The 22,825-nt window shown below is 36.4% G+C and overlaps 1 protein-coding gene across 2 annotated transcripts in view; it reads right to left on the reverse strand.

The window, feature by feature from the left end:
- Positions 1-868: 868 nt before the first annotated feature.
- The window catches only part of LOC150086574 (uncharacterized), a 41,174-nt gene continuing 19,217 nt past the window's right edge, over positions 869-22,825 (reverse strand). Inside the window, exons 2-9 of one of the 2 annotated variants that reach the window (XM_090371460.1) lie at positions 22,102-22,284; positions 19,703-19,855; positions 16,585-16,671; positions 14,711-14,839; positions 14,181-14,345; positions 12,076-12,123; positions 11,808-11,880; positions 869-1,277 (exon numbers count right to left, since the gene is read on the reverse strand). In XM_090371460.1, coding sequence (XP_090227586.1) covers positions 1,025-1,277; positions 11,808-11,880; positions 12,076-12,123; positions 14,181-14,345; positions 14,711-14,839; positions 16,585-16,671; positions 19,703-19,855; positions 22,102-22,284 — 1,091 coding nt within the window. In that variant the 3' untranslated portion in view covers positions 869-1,024. Of the gene's footprint in view, positions 1,278-11,807; positions 11,881-12,075; positions 12,124-14,180; positions 14,346-14,710; positions 14,840-16,584; positions 16,672-19,702; positions 19,887-22,101; positions 22,285-22,825 lie in introns of those variants that run through there. The other variant, XM_090371461.1, reaches the window with a different exon arrangement.

Genomic DNA, 22,825 nt, shown 5'->3' on the forward strand with positions numbered 1-22,825 from the left:
CTGATGGATTTATGAATAAAGTTTATTGCGTACTCGTGCACTGCTAGTTTAAGTCTTTTACTTAACCACTAGGTAGAAAAAAAATTGGGATAGCAGTGTGCGTCACGTGCCAATAAAATCTCTTTGCGGGCCGCCATGGGTAGTCGTGCCAGAGGTTCGTCGGTCCTGCTCTTCGGACAAAACTTAAGTTTCATTCATTATAATCTCAAGGTGTTTGCAAATAACTTTATTCAACCAAAATTGGCTGAATAAAGTTATTTATGATATTTATTTACCTGTGTGAAATCAGTCCAATAGAAAATCCAAATGCGGTTTTATTTTCCTTTTAGGAAATATAACACAAAGATTTATGGGAACATTATATCACAACAGTATAAAATCATTGAAGATCTGGATCACATATTTTACAAATGTACGTATATATATATATATATATATATATATATATACAGGATGATTCAGTATCTCCGACAAACTTCCAGAGCGATTTGGGGCAATTTAAGTTTACTGATTCGGAAACTTTTTTTCTATATATATATATATATATATATATATATATATATATATATATATATTTTTTTTTTTTTTTTTTTGGCTAAAAATTCAGAAATCCAAATGTCCACCATCAAGATGTCTGTCCATCGACGAATAAATAATTCTCGAAGATGGTTCAATTTCTGTAGAACACGATTATCAGAAACAGCGTACTACGTAAGCTTGAAGTAGATGATATTTCATTCTAATTAGCCAACTGCAATCCAGAAGCCAAGGATTGCAGTTGGCTAATTAGAATGAAGATTTTCGTTAGTCATGTTTTGGTTGTGTAATTTTCATGTAATGAGTAGCAAATTAAGATTTTTTTTTTTTCTTTTTTTCTGTTTATTGATCTCCGGACATGCTCTTGAGGTTTGCCGGACTAGTCATCTTATGAAATCATGGCAGTAGTTTTCAATAAATTAGCTCATTTTCTTTCAAAGTTTTAAAAATTCACGTGTACCAACAACCAGACCCCAACACAGCTTATTCAGTTGTCTAATGAACAGCTAACAGCATCTTCTGGTTCAGTGTACACCTCATTAAGCTTTTCCTGTTTACTAAAACTTTTCATCGGTTTGGAATATGATGGCTCTAAGGTAACGCGAGGTGGTGGTAAAACAGGAGCGGAATTCACAGAAGAGTATGGGATATCATCATATATGATAGTTGTATACAGATAATCATTTGATGCCTGGCGAGAAGGAATTTTCGGTTTCTTCGAGTCGTGAAGCCTTCTTCTCCTATAAATGTAAACAAATATATTAGTTAGATGCTCCAGTTGTAATCCATGAATACATATCATTAACATCTTGCTTAATTTAAATAAATGAACTGTTTTATCCTATTTCGGACGATGTTGCTATTCCAGCAATCGATCTTAAGTATCATAAACAGAAAAGTGAGATTTTGCAGGATTCAGCGACTGTACTCAGTTTCAGGTATGCACATAGTGAGAATTATCTGGATATACGTTTTCAAAGACTGATTCTGAAATGCTCGTTCAGTTTGTTTATGGAGGTAGACGTGTGCGCGCCCTTCGTTTGAGTGAAGATATGAAATGAAAAGCTTTAAAAATTCTTATAGTAACTGAGTTGGTTCAGGAGCATCACTGCCTTGGGATCTTGGAACAAACGTCCACTGCACTTCGGTAAATCCGGCCTTGGAAATGGTGAATGCACCAGTTCTAGTGACATCATGTATTGTCACGCGTGACAATGGGCGACGTGTCTAACAGATCTCTCCATTTCTGACAGAGTTTAAATACTACTGTTCATACTACTACCGTTGCTATACAATATGTTCATCTATGTTCAAGTATTGTATCTTGAACATAGTAATACTTGAAACAGCATGCTAGAGAATGCTGTCGTCACATTCATATGCAACGATCAGCACCACCTTCATGTTGTTGGTTATTGCGAGGTTATCATTTTTGAGTGCACCTGTCGTTTTCATTAAATGGAGTGCTCCTTCCCGTACGATACAAAGTATGTGGACAGATATGGAGTTTCAATTCAGTACGAAAATGGGTAAGACGAAGATTTAAGTGACTTGAACATGGCATGGTAGCCAGCGCAAGACGCGTCTTTATCAATATCTCGGATACCGCAACCGCGCTGAAATTTTCATGTGTTTAGATCAGAGATTGGTCCAATAACCAAATAACATCTGGCCAACGAAACAGCTTGTTGATGCGAGAAACCAAAAGAGGTTGAAAAGACTGGTGCAGGGGTAGCAGAAAGGCTGCAGTTGATCAAATAACAACCTAGTACAGCCCAGTGGTAACCAAAGAAAGGGGAATTTCAGAACGACAACTCATACTTTGTCAGGGATGAGGTAGCAGTAACTCCTGTAAGCAAAAGAAAAAAAAAAAAAACTAGCGTTGTCACAGCGGACTCAGGAACACCAGACAACAACAAAAACTGAATGGAAAAACTCTGCCTGCCCTGGCTAATTCCAGTTCCTACTACTTCACTCTGATGGGAGGACCAAAATGGTGAAAACAGTATAAGTTAAGACCCATCCTGCAAGGTGTCAAACAGTGTAGAAGCTGGTGGTATAATAGTGTAGGAAGTGTTATCGATACTGGGGCTCCTTGATGCCAGTCACGCAACAATTAGATGCCACAGGTTATCTGGAAATTATTTCCCAAGCGCATCCTTTCATGGCTGCAGCGCATCTATCTATGTGTGGGTTCTTCCAGCAGGGTTATGCACTATATTGCAAGGCCAGAATTATACATAACATTGGCTGCATCTTGAGTTTTGTGAAGGGTACAAAAGGGTGTATTACCAAGAAAGGTTTCAGTTCTGCAAATTGCAGCGCCTAGAGACTAAACACCTGCAAGTGATCTGATTGAGGTGTTTAAGGTTTTGAATGGATTGACGACTAGGCTCAGTGCTGATGGCATTCTTCCCCATGTCCAGATTACACTCGTGAGGGGGGTGGGGATATAAATTCAAATTGAGGAGGATTGAAGGATAGATTTGCAGAAGTTTGCTTTCAGTCAGCGGGTGGTTGATTGCTTGAACAAACTTTCATCTGTTGTAGAAGTGAGTAGTTTGAATAAACTAAAAAAAATTATTGGAGGGGATGGACAAGTGACGTTGGAAGATTTTTTTTTTTTTTTTTTTTTTTATGACTGGTACTTTTTAAGCTTGCTTTCTTGTATCTTTTTTCACTACTAATACTAACTGGTTCAACGAACATGAGAGTGAATTCAGCCAACTGCGTGGCCTCCCATTCACGAAATATCAATTCAATTGGAGACCTGTAAAATGAGATGGAACGAGCTCTTCAGAGCAGAAATCCGCAACCAACCAATTTGCAAAAATTGTGGGAAGCAGTTGACTCAACATGGATCAGCATCCCTATAGCATGCTTTCGATATATCGTTGAGGCCGTGCCGCGAAAAATCAAGGTTGTTCTAAAGAGGGTGGTACTTACTCGCTATTGGGTATGTGTACCTAATAAAGTTGCCCCTCAGTTTATTTTAATTGTATTGTCTTTGTACAACTCTCCATACATCATTTTAAAGATCCATTTATCAATTTCGCCACTTGGCCATTGTCTGTTCTTGACATCACCATGTCTTCAGTTCGCTCAATACTTTTGTTATTGACACTTTGTACCTGAGGGAATTTGTCACTTTGATAGCTACTTGAAAAGGTTCGAAATCTGTTGAAACGATTAAGTTTAACCAGCTGAATTAATTGCTTCTAGGCAGAAGTGCAGGACGGCTATTCGGGTTTCTCTTTTTCTTTCTTTCTTTTTTTTAATCCAACAAACAGGCCTTTAATGAAAAGTTACTTATGATGGTGATATAATATCAACGGGATCTGGTCCCGAACTTTTCTAAATGACAGGTAAATAATATAATCGATGTTCTTTTATCCTGGGCAGATAAAAGCGAAAGAAGACGAATTCGTATCTTGTTTTAAAATAGATAGAAATCAAAAATACAAGCGTATTTAATAATTTCTCTATAATAATTGAATAATAAAATTATTTAATTATTTAATAATTGCTCTCTATAAAATAGATGGCATTATACTGATTTTGTATCATAAACAACCCTGAAGTAATGAGGTGTATGCACTCTTTGAGGTTGAATTACTAAATCACGACGTAATAAAAATAAGCCTGGAAGTGACTCTGGAAGCTTGGTCCCAAAGATGCAGATCAATGGGATTGTGTGGATCAAAACATTCACCTTTTAAATCTTTTGTTTGCAGATGACAAGGTACTGATCGCGCAGGGTGCTGACTATATGTGTAGACAGCTAATGGAACAATATAAAATGTGGGGTTTGAGAATAAACTTCAGTAAGACGGAATATATGAATCAACAGGGGAAATTTTGAATATTAATGGAACACCAGTAAAGAATGTGAAGAAATTTAAAATCTTGGAACTGTTGTGCAGATGGACGGCTCATCTGAAGACGAGATTGCATGAAGAATTAATTAGGAAAGAAAGGTCTTGGGAATGCTGAACCCAGTATTATGGCGCAATAATATTCTTCCAAAAACCAAAATTAATATATAACACGATTTTCCAGAGTATGCTACTACATGGATCTGAGTGAGGTTTGGACTATAAAGGAAAGGCAAACGAAGAAATTACTAGCTGTAGAGATGGAATTTTGGAGAAGATCAGCCCGAAGATCTAAATTGGAAAGAGTCAGGAACGAAGATATAAGAAAAGCAATGGACTTTAAAAAAAATCATCATAGACAGAATAGAACATAAAAGACTAGAATGGTATGGACATGTTATGAGAATGGGCGAAGAGGGGCTACCAAAAAAGCAATGGAATGGATACCCCTAGAAGGAAAAAGAGAGGAAGACATAGAAGCACATGGATGGAGGGAGTGAGGGTGGCTATGGAAAAGAGGAAATTGAAGAACGGTGACTGGGAGGAATATGTGTTATTAAATTAAAATATAACAAAAAAAGTTAGGTCGAGGATAACCGTTGATACAACGGAGAAATACAAGAAGAAGAAAAATAAGCTAAGTTAAATATGTCTGCTGATAATCGAAGTGTCGATTCGATCGGATTCTCCACTGAATGAACTGATTTCAGTAACATGAAAATTCCGGAATATTGCAAAATTTAAATTCGTTTATAAGGAGACGATTCACTTCGTTCTGAAATAAATAAGAAAGTGTCCATTAAGAAAAAGATTAATATATCTAAGTGATATCAACTTATGTAAAATTAAATGTCGATTGTATATCATATCCAAAGGAAAAAACAATAAACAAAACACGTTTATGACATACCTTCGACAATTTCTTCAGGGAATGACGTAAGGTATTATATTTTAACATCAAAAATAGGTATCAAGATAACCCTTATCGTCGCAGGATCAAGATAATCCTGTACAGTACTTACAATGTGACAGCCTCGGAGCGCTTCAGCTCCAAACTGTAACTGAACCTGTAATTCCAACTTGTCATTCTGATGGAGCACGCGTGTTGCTCACTCTGCTTGCTCTTAGCATTAGCATTAGTTGAGGCATATGATGCAAGAAAGCAAGCTTATAGAGCATCAACAACAACAACAACAAAAAAAAAAACCCTTCTCATTTCACCCATCCGGTCACTCCAAACGTTTATCCAGTTCCTCCTTGAATTTATTTAAGCTATCAACTTCCACAATGACAGATGGAAGTCTGTTCTAGCAATCAACTACCCGCTGGCTAAAGGCAAACTTCCGCACATCATTCTACAACTGTCTTTCCTCAATTTGAATCTATGCCCCCTCAGGTTCTTAATCTCTTCGTCTCCATACTTTACGACGTACTCCCCGCCCCCACGATGTGTGTAAGAGATATGTGTCTTGTTCAATATGAAGAGATATATGTCTTGTTCAATAAGAAAGAACTGAAATTTTTTTTTATTGTAGTTAATATTTATAATTTTAATTTCCTGCGCTTATAGCATCAGAAATATTGCTGCTCCAAGCACAGAAAATTAAAATAAAATTATATTTTCAGAAATTAAAGTTAAAAATTATTTTTTCCACTACCCTAAATAAAATAATAAAATTATAGACACGTCCCTTTCTATTTAATTTAATTAAATTTGTTGTATGCTTATTAATAACGTTAACCACGATAATTTTTCCAGCATGGACGCGATCATATACAATGAGTGAGATTCTTGTCAGAATCACAACAGGATAACCTGTTGTGATTCTGACAAAAGAGTTTTTCTCAGAGAGTCATTGGCTAGAGTTTCGTAGATTTTTTCCCCTAAAAACTCTAGTATTTCGTCCAGCAAACAGCCTGCTAAAGAATACACGCAATCAGGGCCGGTTCTGGTAGGTGCTCAGTGCGTGCATGCACGCAGGCGATTTTAAAGAAAAAATTAAAATGTAATTTAATATTATTTTAATGTAGTGGTCGGCGATGAAATAGCGAACGTGGCATTTTTAATAAATAATATTGTATTCTCTAAAGACCCATTCACAATGAAAATTAAACAAAAAAATAACGTAACAAAAGTTACCGTAAAATTAAGAAGTCATTCCAGCATTCACAATGGGAACATAAACTTGACCGTAAACATATTTGGTAACCATGGAAACACAACATGCTCTTCTTTCATACTTCAAAAAATTGATGTTTGCATGATGACCGATGATATACCTGTGCAGTTTAGGGTTATAAATAATGCCGAAGCATACATGTTAGGGGTTTTGCATCAGAAAACTTTAGAAGTGCAAGCACAGACTGTGGTGAGTGTAACCTTAAACTTAATCATCTTATGATTAAGTTTAATCATAAGATGTTTAAGTGTAAGGACGAAATGGAAGGTGAAAAATCAAATGACAAGTTTGAAGTTCGTTTGAAATTGTGTCAAGATCAGTGCTTGAATCAAGCTGTGGTGAGGATAATTTAGAAAATAATAATTGTGTTGAATTCACGACCGAATGTGGTATAGGCGTTCCTTTTAGCTGGCCAACAATTTTTAATAATCGGTTATTAGCATTAGCAAAGGCACATGATGCAATAAAGCAAGCTTATATAGCATCAGCCAAAAAAAAAAAAAAAAAACCCTTATTTCACCCATCCACTTGCTCCAAATGTTTGACAAGTTCTGCCTTGAATCTACTTAAGCTATCAACTTCTACAACGACAGATGGAAGTTTGTTCCACCAATCAACCACCTGCTGGCTAAAGGCAAACTTCCGCACATCAATCCTACAACCGTCTTTCCTCAATTTGAATTTATGCCCTCTCAAGTGATTATTCTGAGCAAGAGGAAGAATCCTATCGGCATTGAGCATGCTCAAACCATTCAACGCTTTATACACCTCAATCAGATCACCTCGCAGGTGCCTAGTCTCCAGACACTGTAATTTGCAAAACTTAAGCCTTTCTTCATAAGAGCAACCCTTTGTTCCAATCACTAATCTTGTTGCCCTTCTCTGTACTCGTTCCAACAGCTCTACATCCTTCTTAAAATGACGCCTCCAGACCTGTATACAGTACTCAAGGTATGGCCTGACCATTGCCTTATATAAGGGTATAATCACCGCCTTATCCCTGCTAGAAAAATTCCTGTATATCATTGACAAGACACCATGAGCTACTCCAGCAGACAATCTGCACTGCTCAGAAAACTTCATATCTGTCTGCACAATTACCCCCAAGTTCTTTTCATTCTCTATCACTGTCAGTGTGGTACCACAGAGTTGATACGTTACTCGGGGTTACTGTTTACAATATGTAGCACTTTACATTTGTCAATGTTAAACTTCATTTGCCACCTCTCATCCCATCTGCTCAACCTTTTCAGATCCTGTTGCAGTAGCATAGTGTCAGTAGTGTCCTTGACAACCCTGCCAACGTTCGTATCGTCTGCAAACTTGGACATTAAGCCTGATATACCATCATCAATATCATTTATAAATACAGAAAACAACAATGGACCGAACACTGAACCCTGAGGGACTTCACTAATAACATTAGTCCACGAAGAGCAGTGTCTATTGATTACCATTCTCTGTCTTCTCCCACTCAACCATCCCTTTATCCATAGCAGCAATTTGCCTCCAATGCCACACTGCTCCAATTTGTGCAGCAGTCTTCCATGTGTAATAGTAACAAAAGCCTTTCTAAGATCCAAATATATGATATCAAAGTTATTCTTTCCATCCAGTTCCTTTGTGACTACATCATAGTATCCAATCAAATTAGTCAGACAAGACTTCCCCTTAACAAACCCATGCTGTGTCCGAGCTATAACTGAAGTCTTGTCTAGATGATCCTGCAATGCTTCTTTAACCAGTGCCTCCATTAATTTACCTGGAACAGAAGTTAAACTAACAGGTCTGTAGTTACCTGTGTCTTCCTTTGATCCTCCTTTGTGGATTGGGGTCACATTTGCATATCTCCAGTCCATGGGTACCTCCCTGAGTCCAGAGAAGCTTTCATAATTATGGCTAAGGGTTTGCTTACTTTCTTTGCCGCCTCCTTTAATATAACTGGATAGATTTCATCCACCCCAGGTGCCTTTGTTATGTTTATCTTCAACAATTTCTACTCCACTTTGCTCTCAGTTATTATCTAGCTTACTGCCAGAGTTGAATACACCTCTGGCATTCCCCTCCCTGAATAACTCCTCGTGTGAATGGAGATGCAAAATATTCATTCATTTAGTTTGTTATCTACCTGAGCAGGATCATCAACAGTTGACCCATCAATATAAAGTGGACCAATCTGATTCATCCCCTTCCTTCTAGAGTTTACATAAGTAAAGAACTCTTTGCATCCTTTGCCAAAGATTTCTCGTAATCTGCCTAACCTCCTTTGTGACTTGGTTACAGACCAGCTTATATCTATCATAGGCTTCTGCGTCACATGTTAATCTATATGTATCCTATGCATTTTTCTTCTCTGTCGCATGTCTCACATCTAGTGAGTATGGGCGTGGCAAACCCAGGGTCCTGAGCTGGATATCATCATTCTTCTCTTTCTTGGTGATTCCTTTCTACTTCTCTCTCTCTCTCTCTCTCTCTCTCTCTCTCTCTCTCTCTCTCTCTCTCTCTCTCTCTCTCTCAGGGGGTAACTTGGGAATTTTTTTTTTTTTTTTTTGGCTGGTGCAGCATAAGCCTCAGGCTTCCTTGTACCATATGGCCATTAATAATAATAATAATAATAATAATAATGTCTAATTAGCTCATCTGATATCCATATAGGCCTAAATCTTGAACAATATTTCTTAGTTGGTATGTAAAGCCTAGTAGCTTCCAAGATAAGTTCTTTGAATGCTTCCCATTTTAAGTTTACTGTCGGTAACATCATCAGTTGGTCCCACTGTATAGAATTTAAATACTGTCTCAGTCTATCGTAGTCACCTTTACGAAAGCAATAACCCTTCCCTTTACCCCTGATGGTAGTTACCTCATTGAGTAAATCCCACTTCAGCACACTGTGATCACTGCCACCTACTGGTTCCTTTATCTGCAGATTCTTAATGCAAGAAGAAGAATCACTACTGATAATCAGATCAAGAGTATTACTCCCTCTAGTTGCCTCCCGAACATGCTGATGTAGAAAACAATTAAAACAATTATTAGAACTCATAATTCAGAAGGGACCTGTAATGCCTCAAAATATGAAATTTCCTAAAGATTACAACGGAAGATCATTTTCTGCGTCACGATATATGAGACTTTTACCTAACGGTGAAAAAGTTCAAAGAATTTGGTTAATCTATCCTGCAAAATCGAATAGTGTGTTTTGCTTTTGTTGCAAGTTGTTTGCTTTAAAGCAAAACAAAGGAACAGATAGTGAAGGGTTTTCAGATTGGCGACATTTAGTCACTCATTTACCACGGCATGAAACGAGCGTAGAACACATGCGATAATAATAATAATAATAATAATAATAATCGCCTTGACAACAATTGTACAATTGAGAAAGAACAACAACGGAACTTTGAATCTGAAAAAAGACGATGGCAAGCCATTATTGAAAGAATCATTGCAGTTGTCCAGTTTTTAGCAGAGTAGTGTTTATCTTTCAGAGGTAAAAATGATAAATTTTATGAAAGAAATAATGGAAATTTTTTAAAGACTATAGAAATGTTGGCGAAATTTGACCCCATTATTTGACAGCATGTCAGTAAAATAACACAATCTCAACCTGTTAAATGTCGAATACCTCATTACTTAGTCCATGCTTTTCAAAATGAAATCATATCTGTTTTAGCAAGTGGAATAAAGCCGACCGGGTAGGTAAAGTGCCTGCCTAGCAACCCAAAGGTCGCTAGTTAGAATCTCGCCTCGGGCTTGGATATTATGATTGTGCCGTACTCTCCGGTTGGACCTCACGGCCACGGTTATCCATGGATACTGGATGTATAGTATCAGACACTCCAGGGGAAGGTTTAAGTGAACTTTTAAGTGAACTCTTAACAGATTATGAATTAAATATTCAAGATATGCTTGGACAATGGTATGATAACGGGGAAAATATGCGTGGTAAGCATAGTGGCTTGCAGAAAAAAATTAGGAATATAAATCCCAGAGCCTTTTTTGTACCTTGTGCATCTCATTCATTGAATTTAGTTGTAAATGATGCTGCCAAAGCAACATTTGAAACAGTTAATTTTTTTTAACATTGTTCAAGAATTGTACACGTTTTTTCTGCATCCCCTTACAGATGGGATATACTAAATCGTAATATCACTAGATTAACACTGAAATCTGTAAGTGATACAAGATGGGAGAGTAGAATAAAAGCAGTACGACCTCTCAGATTGCAATTAAGTGAAGTCTTGAAAAGTTTAAATGACATAATAGATGATAATTCCAGAGACATGAAAACAAAACATACAACTCAATGTTTTTTAGATCAGGTTGCGTCTTTCAAGTTCATTTGCTCAGTCGTTGTATGGAACGATATTCTGTCAAAAATTGATGTTAGTAAAATGTTGCAGTGACCTCAATCCAACATGAATGAATCTCTTAATGTTTTGAATGAGCTTGTTAAATTTCTAAGTGCAGCCAGATCTACTGAGGCATTTAATAAATATATTAGGGATGCAAAAGTTTTAGCTGGAGAAGTAAATGTAGTGGCAGAATTTCCAGTTGTAAGAAGTAGAACTAAAGTTCGCCATTTTGATTATGAAAGTCCCGATGAACAAATCATAAATTCAAAAGAATTGTTTAGAATACAATTTTATCTAACAATTGTTGATACAGCCTTAAATTCCATTCAGGAAAGGTTTGAAAATCTAAATGAATGTAATAATGTATTTAAATTTCTTTGTGAATTTGGAGAAATGACTGAAGAGGAAATTAAAAAATCTTGTTTTGATTTAGATGTTTCTCTTCAAATTAATGAAGGAAGTACAAGTATTTAGGATATTGATGGTCTTCAGCTCTTCAATGAGCTGAAGACCATCATGGAACTGTCATAAAACCATACTAGTAGGCTCCCATGAGTTGGGTTAGGTTATGGATCTACTCGCGATCCGCATTGATAGGGGCGGCCAAATATCTCAGCACGCAGGCAGCTAACAGCCCAAAACCGGCCCTGCACGCAATTATGAACATTTTACTGAGGCCTCCTAACCTCAGCTGCCTTGGTGCTTTAACACACACCAAACCTAAAGGGGTGGTACTCTGAAGGTCCATCGAAGCTACGTGAGTCTCATTCATGGTTTCTACTTTGATTCATATACCTCATAAAAGCTGCATACATTTCATACACACAAGAAAGAATTACAAAAATAAATAAATATATACTAACCGTTTCTTTAAAAGTGCAATTATGGTAGCAAAAAAAGCCGCTGTAACTATTGCTCCACCAAGGGCAGCTACAGCTATAAAATAGAGGAATAAATTTCATTTGTAAAAATATATTCAACAGGTCAGTTGATTAATAACTTAATTGCTGAAATGTATAAGTTAATATTATTCTAAGTTATTTAATATGAAATCAAATACACGTTTTTTTTTTTTTTTTCAATTTGTTTGTTTAGAATGAATAAAACGTATCTCGTACTGTCCATACATACCAATCCAAATGTAGAACGTATGCTTCTTATAGATGGAACCTACAGAATCTTTTTAAAAAAATAAATAATTATTAATAAATTTCCTTTTGAATAAATAAAAATAATACATATATAGTTATAAAACTAGAAATTTGCAGACTTCATTATTATCTTATTTTTCATCAAATATTAATATTTAGTGATATTATTAAATTAGATCTTTTATAATGTTTATCGATTAAGCTCTATTCCATTAATAAAATTGTTCAGTTTTCTATTCTGATTTAATAATAGTTGGTAGCATTTCAGCCCTTTCAAAATCAAATGAAAAAAAAAAACCCACAACTTTCGGTGGACCTCACTTTAAAAACAAGTGCACTAAAAAACACTTAGTTCCCATTTAAAAAATAAAATAAAATAAATAATAAAACTCAATTCTTCTTGTGAGAGACTGATTTTGTATTTCGCATAAAGAAATACACGGTACCTATCATAAAAACTATGTTAAGCGAAGCTTCTGTTAAAATTATCACAAAAAAAATATAAATTAGAATTTATTTAATATACACTATACTGTATATTGCATGTTTATTATACAATATTTGGCAATATTATTCGAAATGGGCCCCTTCTGGCATTTATCCAGAAGGGGTCCATTTCAATATCTTTCAGTCTACTACGTCAGTCGTAGATTGAAAGATATTGACCATAATCTCCAATGACATATTGGCAGTTGCTCTGTCCATTAATTACGTTATGCCTGTCAATATTAGGATGGCTTTTGCCATGCGCCATGAGCTAAACTCTGATTATAATGTAGTCCAGCGAGTTCAACCAAGGCTTCCATATAACCGTGATATTTTAGCTTTGAGCAGTAGCCGATTCTTGCTGAAAGTCCCAATGGGCAATGGTACCTTTACTTTTGTACACGTTTTAAATTTTTTGATGGTAGAAATGCGCCTCTGTTCATATTCCCATTAAACTGTCACTGTGACAGGATGACCTCTCCTCTTCTCCACACTTTATGCTTAATGGACTTAAATTTTGTAATTTGTTGCCCTTAGATGTCACACAGGTGGCAAAAAGGCAATGAGACCGAATTCAAATAGACAATGGATAAAGAAGATATTTTCTTATTCGTCTCCTCAAAATAGTCCCAAATGGGACTATTAAACTTGTTATAGCATTCATACAAAGTTTTAAATTATTCTGAATGTCATAAACACTATCAAATCGACGTCCTTTCAGTCTTAATTTCAACTTGGAAAACAAAATGGTCTATTAGAGCAAGTCAGAGGAGTAATGAGGGTGGTTGAGCATGCAATTTGCCTCTGAGCCAGAAACGTTGATCACGTTGATCGCTGCGTGATTGTCTTAGTTTTTAACTCATCACCCAGCGTGGAACAGATTTCGCGCAAATTTTTCTTTTTCACAAGTCTGTGGTAATTATGGACGTTATTGATTCCTTATTCACATTAACTCACTTGCTAAAATTCTCAGTGTTAATGGACGGTGACCTGCTAATAAATTGAGCACTTTGTCCACCAGTTCTGGGCTGCTGGTCGTTTTCAGTTATCCATTTTGAGGATCGTCTTCCACATCCTCTCTACCGTCTGTGAAACTAAAACCATTGAAATCTTTGTGATTGGGACAGAGCCTGTAACATTTCATGCTTTTCAATGGGACTTCCCCAGGCTTTACACAAAAGTTGATGTTGATCTGTTGTTCCATTCTAGACAGTGATACACAAAGAACGTCCTCTACAAAAAAGCAACTTAAGACCAACTGGTTTGGGTTGACCAGACTGCCAGGGTCATAGTTCTATGCTTTAGCACCCTCTCCAGAGCGACACTCGTGTTAGATTTTTCTAAATTCAGTGCCATTCCTTTTACTTTTTGCAGCACCCTGTATGGAAATATTATGGTACAAGTTTGTTTTTTCATTTGTATTTGCTGAAATGCATTTTGAACGTAAATATAAAGTTTATGGTTTATGGATATGAAAGTGTATTGATTTTTAAGTTAGAGTTAAACGAAAGTGATATTTATCAAATTATCGACTTGTCTTCTAAGATTAAGAACAAGTAAGAGGAGAATAATTCAAGATGAAGCACGAAATCAACTCACCAGTGCACTTTAATATCTTATCAGTCCATTGGTGATTATAGGTACACGCAGAACGATTATGGTCTTCAGCTTGGAAACCTTTATAACAATGTAATACTGCCAAACGGCTGTTGACCTTCAACCAACCATTGACGACTTTTAGTTCTTTGACAGAGCATTCATCTTCTGTAAAAAAATTCAGAAGAATTGAAATATCATTGTAATGACAACTAGAGATTATTATAATTATGGCCACTCAAACAAACAATATTAAAATCACAAATTTCACTATACAGTATTTTCTGTACTGTATAATGAATTATGATTTAAATCCATCCTAGTTCTTATATAATTAACAATGAATTAAGTCCATAATAATTATTTATATCAATTAGTTACAGCTCCCCTCGTTGCAAGCCCCTGACAGACGGTTTTCATCCTCCATGTTTTGAAAACTCTTAAAATGCCCAAACTACTAAAACAGCATATTGTAAATGAATATTAGTTTTAAAGTTTTAATGTGTGGAAGCTTTTTAATAATATTTACTCACCCTCATAAATAAACACTTGTAATTCACACAGATTCATGTATCCTCCTGTAGATGGGTCTGGTAGATATTTTTCGATAGTTACAACATCTCCCGTCGTATTAGGCTTGCAGTACTTAATATGCCACATTTCTGAAAACAATGTAATTCTATTAGAATTTCAAAATAATAAAATTTAAAAAAAACCCCAAGAAATGTGTAATTCTTTTATATTTTATTTAGATTAATATGATAAATAATTTAATCTCAGTTATTAATAATACAAGTTTCTACGATTTTAATTATTTTTTTTCGAAATAAGTTTAAACTCAATAAATTTAACATCACGATGTAAAACTCCAACAATTGTTGGAGCTGAAGCTAAACTAGTTAGGGATGGTCCTGGGTACAACAACAGTAGATTCGTATGTGGATGGGAAAGTTGTTTCGCTGGATAGATTAAGCGTAAGTCTTTTCTGGAAGAGTTCTGAGCTCCGTTTCTGTACTAGAATCAACTTCGAAAAAATGAGGGTTGTATGATTTTTTCTTCTGGAAATTCCGATTTTTCATCCAGATAACAAGCAAGTCGACCGAAGAATATGCATTATTACAGACATAATATACAAATGTCTCACAGCCTAGTGCAAATTTGCACACACCAATCACAACCAACCCAAGAAATACCTGACTATAGCTCCCTACCCTTCTTGAAATTGAAGTTTTCCTTTGACAGAAATCTCTTTGGAGGAGTGCGGAAACCAATTCCCGAACGAGAGATACAGAATATTGGTATAGAAGATGTAGTGACAAACGCAGCAGCGCTCGTGGGTCTTGCACGACGTTTAGATATATCCATTCCATGGTCCATAAAGTAATGCGAAAAATGATCGGTAATAAGATTCAGCAGCTTCCACCAGATGCTGTGAAAACTATATATATATATATTCACTAGAATTTCTCGCATAAATAGAAGTTGGTAGCAGTCGCCATGGAATATCTTAGGTCATACGAAGTCATTTCCATTTGAACGGAACAGTTAACATAATTAGGTGTGCGTTAAGCGCCAAAGCAATTAAGGCTATGAAGCATCAGTATAATGTGTCTGTAATTGTATATATATATTCAGTCGGTTTACTGGACTAAAAAACCAAATTTCTGGAAATGAAAACCATACAATCCTAGCCTGAGACCGACTAAATCCACCACGTCATGAAAAAGTCCATAAAAATGTCTGGCGTTATTGACAGAAATCGAAATCAGGCTTTTTTCCATCCTACCTCAATCGACCTTATAACACAGGCAATTTACAGTTAATATACACGTAGCAACATCATGGCCTTAGTCACCGATGCTCCTAAAACCCAATAACAACCAACCAATAACTGAAGTACAGCATACTGTGGAATATAATTGCAAACACTGTACTTAATTCTGGAGAACATAGTGGTTTCTTGTATTTCCTAGAGCTAACAGCAGCTCTGTGTTTATTTCTGGCTTTTTTTTTTTTATTTTATCTTTTGTAATATTGGTGTTTCAAAGAGAAAGAATATATACAATGTGAAAGACATTACGTGGGATGAGCACTAAAAAAAAAAAATTAAACACTTGACTTTGCATTATTTATGGAATTTTAAATGGATTTTATTAAGTCCTGATGTAGAAATTAGACAATAAACAAACATATTTCTTACCAAAAGGCAAGCCCTTTTGGATCCAACTTTGGTTATCCTTTACCAGGTGTGACGCGTGAAGCCTGGATGAGATTAGTGTGCTGCGAGAGGGAAAATATTGGGAACTACTGAACTAGACAGCTCAGCGGTGATAAGGAAAATTAGCACTTGCTGTTTGCTAAATCTTAAAATTGTGTAGAAAAATCAAACAAAAATTTGCCAACTTACTTGCATAACTGCTGTGTTCATCACACATTTGTACTTCGTTTGAACTTGATATGTTAATTCGATATTGTGTTCCCAGTTTTTCATTTGCTGTAAAAAAATTAAGAAAATTAACAAAATATCTTTGTACGCTACTAGTCATTGATAATTGATCCACCTAGAAAGAATGGACCGTTTACCTGAAAATTTGCATACATAACTGTGACTTGATGAACATAAACAATTACGTGGCAAGCTGATCTGCGCAGTAGCACGTTCAGTAACGTGTCTTTTACTTTAGATGTAGGAATCTGAGATCGAATAAACGAATAAAGCTTCTTGGGGGCCAAGAATAGTATCTTGTCATCTTTAATAGCGAATCACGTTTCTGTTTGTGATCTTGTGGCTATCATATGCGTGTCTAGACACTCGCCGAGGACAGAGGTAATCCAGCTAGCATCAGGGAGTGGAGTACTGGACGAATACACCCAGAATAATGGTATATGGAGGGAAATTATCAGTTACAATAGCCGTTCACCTCCGGTCATTATTAATGACAAGTTGACTGCAAGACATTGCATCGGCCCTTTCTATGCTCCATCCCAAACTACTTTCCAGCAGGACAGTGTCCGCCAATATACGGATGTCATATCCTCACAGTGTCTGCCTTGATGTGGGCATATATCCTTGGCCTGTACGTTTATTATATCTATCGCCCATCTAACACGTTTGGGATATAATGGGACATCCCTGACCTCCTCTTCCTCCACCAATGTTGCCTGACTCACAGAACAACTGCAAGAAGCTCGGCTCAGTGTTCACCAAGATGACACCCACCTTTTCAACTTCCTCCTCCTCCATCCTTTGGCAATTTGTATCGCTATTTATGGAGGCTGAACTTTATTATCGATGTGCGCCGTATTTTCGTTAAGTCAATACTGCTGAAGCAATACACGAACTTATTAATTTTTTTTTGACGTTGATCTGTGATTCCACTTATTTTGAGCTCAAAGCATTCTCTCCTTGGAGGAACAATTTTCATGACGAACAGCGTATTTTTAACGATATATTTATAAAAAAATGGTGACATACATGTGTTTAGATGTCCAAAGTTAGTCAGGTAAACAATTTTCAATGGAAAAATCCAATTCTAACGCTGACATTGAATGGTAGACTTTTACAATAATATATTTTTTTAATAGGGAACAAATGGCCTTTGGTTACATTACAAGGATACAACATGAATCTGGACTTTGCAATAGTAATGTTATGTACAGATTTCAAAAACAAAGATTAATGAATCTGTTACGCAGGGAGCCAGCAGAGCCTCTATTATACAGACATACAAAAAAAAGGAATCATTACTTCTGTGGTAAACCTGCATCCCCCATGTCTCTTAACGTTACTAGAGGACCACTATCAGATAGGTGGTAACATCTTAGTTTTCCTCACATCTGTGCTGCATAATCGCATAGTGAAACTATCTGTAGATAACTCCCAATACTACAAAGTAATCTCGGTTGGAGTCTCGCAAGGGGCAGTACTATCTAGCCTCCTCTTCACCGTCCTCATTGCTTCGCTGGTAATCCAAAAGCTGAATGCCCTAGTATTCAGGCAAATCAAAACTCTCACCAAATCTTAGAAGACCTAATCTCCACTCTCTCATCAATATCTACCTACCTCAAACAATTTGGTCTGCGCTTCAATCCTGAAAGTAAAAAACCATGGTCTTTTCGTTAAAGCAACCCAACAAAAATCTATCCAGCTCTCAAAGGAGCCTCCATCCCGATTGTTCAAAATCACATTGACTTAGGGATCAGATTCGACCCAAAGCGTCTTTTCAACCAACATGAAGACATGCTTCTCTCAAAAGTCGCCAGACAGATGGATATGCAAGCAGAATCTGCAACATGTAACAGACATAGCCACCAAGGTCAAATACATTGCAACAATAACTGATCCCCGACTTCTCTATGCTGCAGAGATTTGGGCGTCTGCATCCCCCTCTACCACCAAACCAGTGTTCTCCTCCGAGTATTGGCTCCTCAAGTGGGCTTGCCATAACTTAGCCTACCTCCTAGGCTCCGGACCACCGCTATGGCCAACACACTCAACATCCCAAGACTCACGTGGCGCACCGATGAAAGGAGACTCGTCACAACGGTTAAGCTCATTACTGGTGTCATCTCCTTTCCCTCCTTCTGAGACAACTGTGCATGGAGGATCCAAGTGGCGCATCTGCGAGCAACTCCGCAGCCATACCCTCTTCAAACACGCCTTCGCCTGTCGGACTGGTTTCTTCCTCAGCAGATGTTATCACGAGTCCAGAATCTAGATGTCGACTTCAACAAGTTTAGTCAGGATCGAAAATATAGAAAAAGAATACTCAATGATGAGTGGCCAAGGCTACCACTATCATAACCCGAGTCCCTACCAATGTATACTTCTCAATTCAATTCGATGTATATTATTATGCAATTGAATATACAGTATATTCTTATGTTATGTATTTTGTAACTAATGATCTGTGCACTCACTTAATGTTTTCTATATGTATAGTATACTGTACTCAATTAATGTTTCATTTTCTAGTACTTTATTTTGTTTATTTATTATTTTTATTTTATTATTATTATTATTATATATTTTTTTTTGGTTTATTGAGGCAATTTTGTCTTTATAGTTTTGTCTTCATTGTTAACCCCTGGTCGCTGTGCCATGACAGGCAGTTGCAACTACACTATTATGTAAATCATCATCTATGTGTTACAATAAAGATTCTTCTTCTTGTCTGCGCGGGTAACACAATGGTATCGTCACCGTCCTCCCCACATCAGGTTGAAAAGACCCCGGTTCGAATCCCGTCGATGATGCGAGTAACTTTTATGGGCTCTTTTCACTCCGTGGCTGAGTTAGTCAATCTCAGGCGTAAATAGCAAGGTTTTCCCCTCCGGATAAACTGGGACTCACATTGTTCGTCCAGCAATGCAAGCATATCGATCAGAGAACACATGCAATTTACAGATACAATCACATGGGTAGTTGAAAGTTAATTTTCGGGTGACCCTAAATAATAGTTGTTTTTTTTTTAGTTCTTCTTCATATTTTGACTCACACTGTATATAACTAGGATTTTACTTACTTGGTGGACAGAACTTCACTCCTAGAACTGTAGACATCTTTCGGAGCCTTACAGAGATGGCTGGTATCTGGGACCACAATGAGGTGTGGCATGTTGTATGATTCTGGTCAATTATCTCAGGAGGGCTCCCTTCCATGATGTCTGAAGGTAGTTCTAATAAATATTTATTAGATTCACTATTGGCCTAAATAAAACATAACATAAACAACAACACAATTTATAAAATAAAGCATGCGTACAACTGGAGAATATCAAAAATTAGTTGTACGTAATTTTTAGAACATACATAATTTATAGGCGAATACATAGAAGCTGGGTTGAATCTTTAATGAATTAAAATTTATGGAATGGATGCTTTTAAAATATGAACCAGTTTGGGACGAAGCACCAAATCTGTAGAAAAATATTATTGATATAGAATTTCAAATTGACGAAGACCTTTGGTCACCTTTCTTTGCTTAAAAATATAATTTTAGAATAGCTGAAAAAGAGGAATGACGTGTCTTAAAAGATTTTGTTATGATGGTCATTATTTTTTTCCAAAGTTTGCTTTTCAATAGCAGACCTCAAAAATTGAAAATCATCAATGGTTGGAAGAAATGTTTTTCTTTTCCATTTAATAGAAACGTTGAAATAATATTTTTGGAAATTCATGAATAAATATTCAAAATTATACCTCAGCTCTGCCACATCGGCATCGAGCTCTCAAAATATATTTGAAAAAAATATATAATCCGTTTAAAATATTTTGTAATTTATAATCTACTCTCAATCTCACTAAAAACTATATTTTCTTGGAAAATTTATTTTCTGCAGTATAATTTTAAAACACCACCACATTAATTAAAATACGTGTTTAGAATGCTACACTCACTGTCCAAAAGGTTAGAAACCCTTTTCAATTAGCGTCAACAGACTAAGGTACTCTGTGCAAATATAAGTTGTCACATTGGTATGATCACAAGTTCCATGGATCACATAAATATTGTAGGCTTTCCTGGAGCTTCTTAGTCGATCCGGTCATGGGGAAGGCAGGTGATCATTCAGATTTTCAGAAAGGTGTTATTTTTGGAAGGCGTTTAGCAGGAGTCATATTTGAGAAAAAGGAAATCACTGGTTTGTCGGAAGCAACCATGTAAAAAGTATACAATGAGTGAAAGACAAAAGGAGAATGCATCTCTAAAAGAAAGAAATGCTACAGAAAGTTGGTACTCCAAGAATGAGATCGTAAGACTTTAAAGCGAATTGTGTATCGGAATAGAGGTTCAGTATACAGAAAATGACCGAAAAATTCAATTTTGGTTAAAGAATCTGGGATTTGGTAGTTGTGTGCCCATAGGAAAGCCACTTATTTCTGTAAATTATCGAAAGATTCGACCAGAGTGATTCCACCAACGGAAGGACTGGACTGTGGAACAGCGTAACGCGATCATGTGATCTGACGAGTCTCGATTTACACTTCTTAGCACCAATGGTTGGATGAAAGTATGGCATGAACTTGATGAAGCAATGCATCTAGACTGCTTCGTGTCCACCACTCAAGCGGTTAGAGGTGGTATCATGGTGCTCTGTTATTATGGCTGGGTCCAATCTTACCATTATAAGGTCTTGTTACCTGTAATGAATATCTTTCTGTAGTATCGAATCAACTTCACCCAGCAATGCTTCATTTTACCCGGACTGTGATGGATTCTTTCAAAACGACAACGCAACTATATACCTTGCAAAAATTGTATCTAAATGGTTCGAGTAACATTCCAAGTTTCCAACATCTATCCTGGACGCCTAACTGTCCAAATCTAACTGCAATTGAGAATGTGTGGGATATGTTGGAAAGGGCAGCTCGGCTTTGTAGTTCTCTACCGACCACAAGACAGCAGCTGACAAATATCCTGATGAAAGAGGCGAAATCTGGCTCCATCAGACACCTAGTGGAAGCCATGGTACGACGTGTAAGGGCTGTAATTGGAGCAAAACGTGGCCCTATTAGATAACGAATAAAGGTTTCTAATATTATGACCAGTGAGTGTATCTAGGACTGTCAAAGTTCAATGCATGGCGGACGAAACCCTCTGAATGTAAAACTTTTAATGCCTTCATATTATGTAAATTTGCATACATTTAATTGGTAAAGAATTTTATTAAACTCTTTACAGAAAGAATTTCAATAAAATATGCTTAAATTAAGCTTTTAGTTCCTGATTTATTTTATTGAAATGTTGCTTAATTATTCCTCAAGTATATTAATATAATTATTTCACGATACATTAAGCATATTTTCTATTTTATAAATATTTCTGTTTCGTTTTGACAGCACGTATTATTAGAAATTAGAAATTTGAATTTTTGGGCTGTATTTAATTTGCTTTTTTGGTAGTAAAACTTGAATAAGCCCTCACCACAAAAAGGGATTTCACCTTCCCATTTTCCGTGCAGGCACTTCCGAATGTCATGTCCAAATATTAGATATTCATTTCTGCACTTATACTGTATAGTATCTCCAACTTTATATAGAGTTTTGTTAGGTCCAAATTCGCCACCTATTGGAACGTCTGGGGGGTGACAAGTTTGATGCTTTGCTCCTGAAATAGTAATAGCATATTTAATAAAATCTTTTATTTTATTTATTTAAAAATATTTTTAAATTTAGATACTTATTTTATTAATATCTAATTTAGTATATTTTATTTACACTTTCATATCGTGATCACACAGTTGTTATAATAACCCTTCCCCACACTGGGTGGAAAAGGTCTATATTCGAATCCCATCAATGATGCGAGGAACTTTTATGGGTCTTTTGCACAACGTCATTCGTCTCAGGAGAGGGTAGCATTGTTTTTCTCCCGGAAATTCGGATTTTTCATCCAGAAAACAGCAAATTGACCACAGAATACAATTTACAGACATATATACAAGGCAATAGGACTTCAGTTGCTGATGTGTCTAAAGCCCTACAACAACAACAACAAGAATCCCCTTTCGTCGTGATAACCGCTTGTACTTGGCGTGGCATTGACTCCACGATACCGTGGAAGGTGTCTTCAGGTATCCTGGACAGAAGGATGAACTGGAATTCGGCAACTGTTTTTTGTTTTTTTTTTTTCACTACATGATAAGAAC

The sequence above is a fragment of the Mastigoproctus giganteus genome, chromosome 4 (genome assembly GCF_048544385.1).
Source record: "Mastigoproctus giganteus isolate SK-2022 chromosome 4, ASM4854438v1, whole genome shotgun sequence".
Taxonomy (NCBI): Eukaryota; Metazoa; Arthropoda; class Arachnida; order Uropygi; family Thelyphonidae; genus Mastigoproctus; species Mastigoproctus giganteus.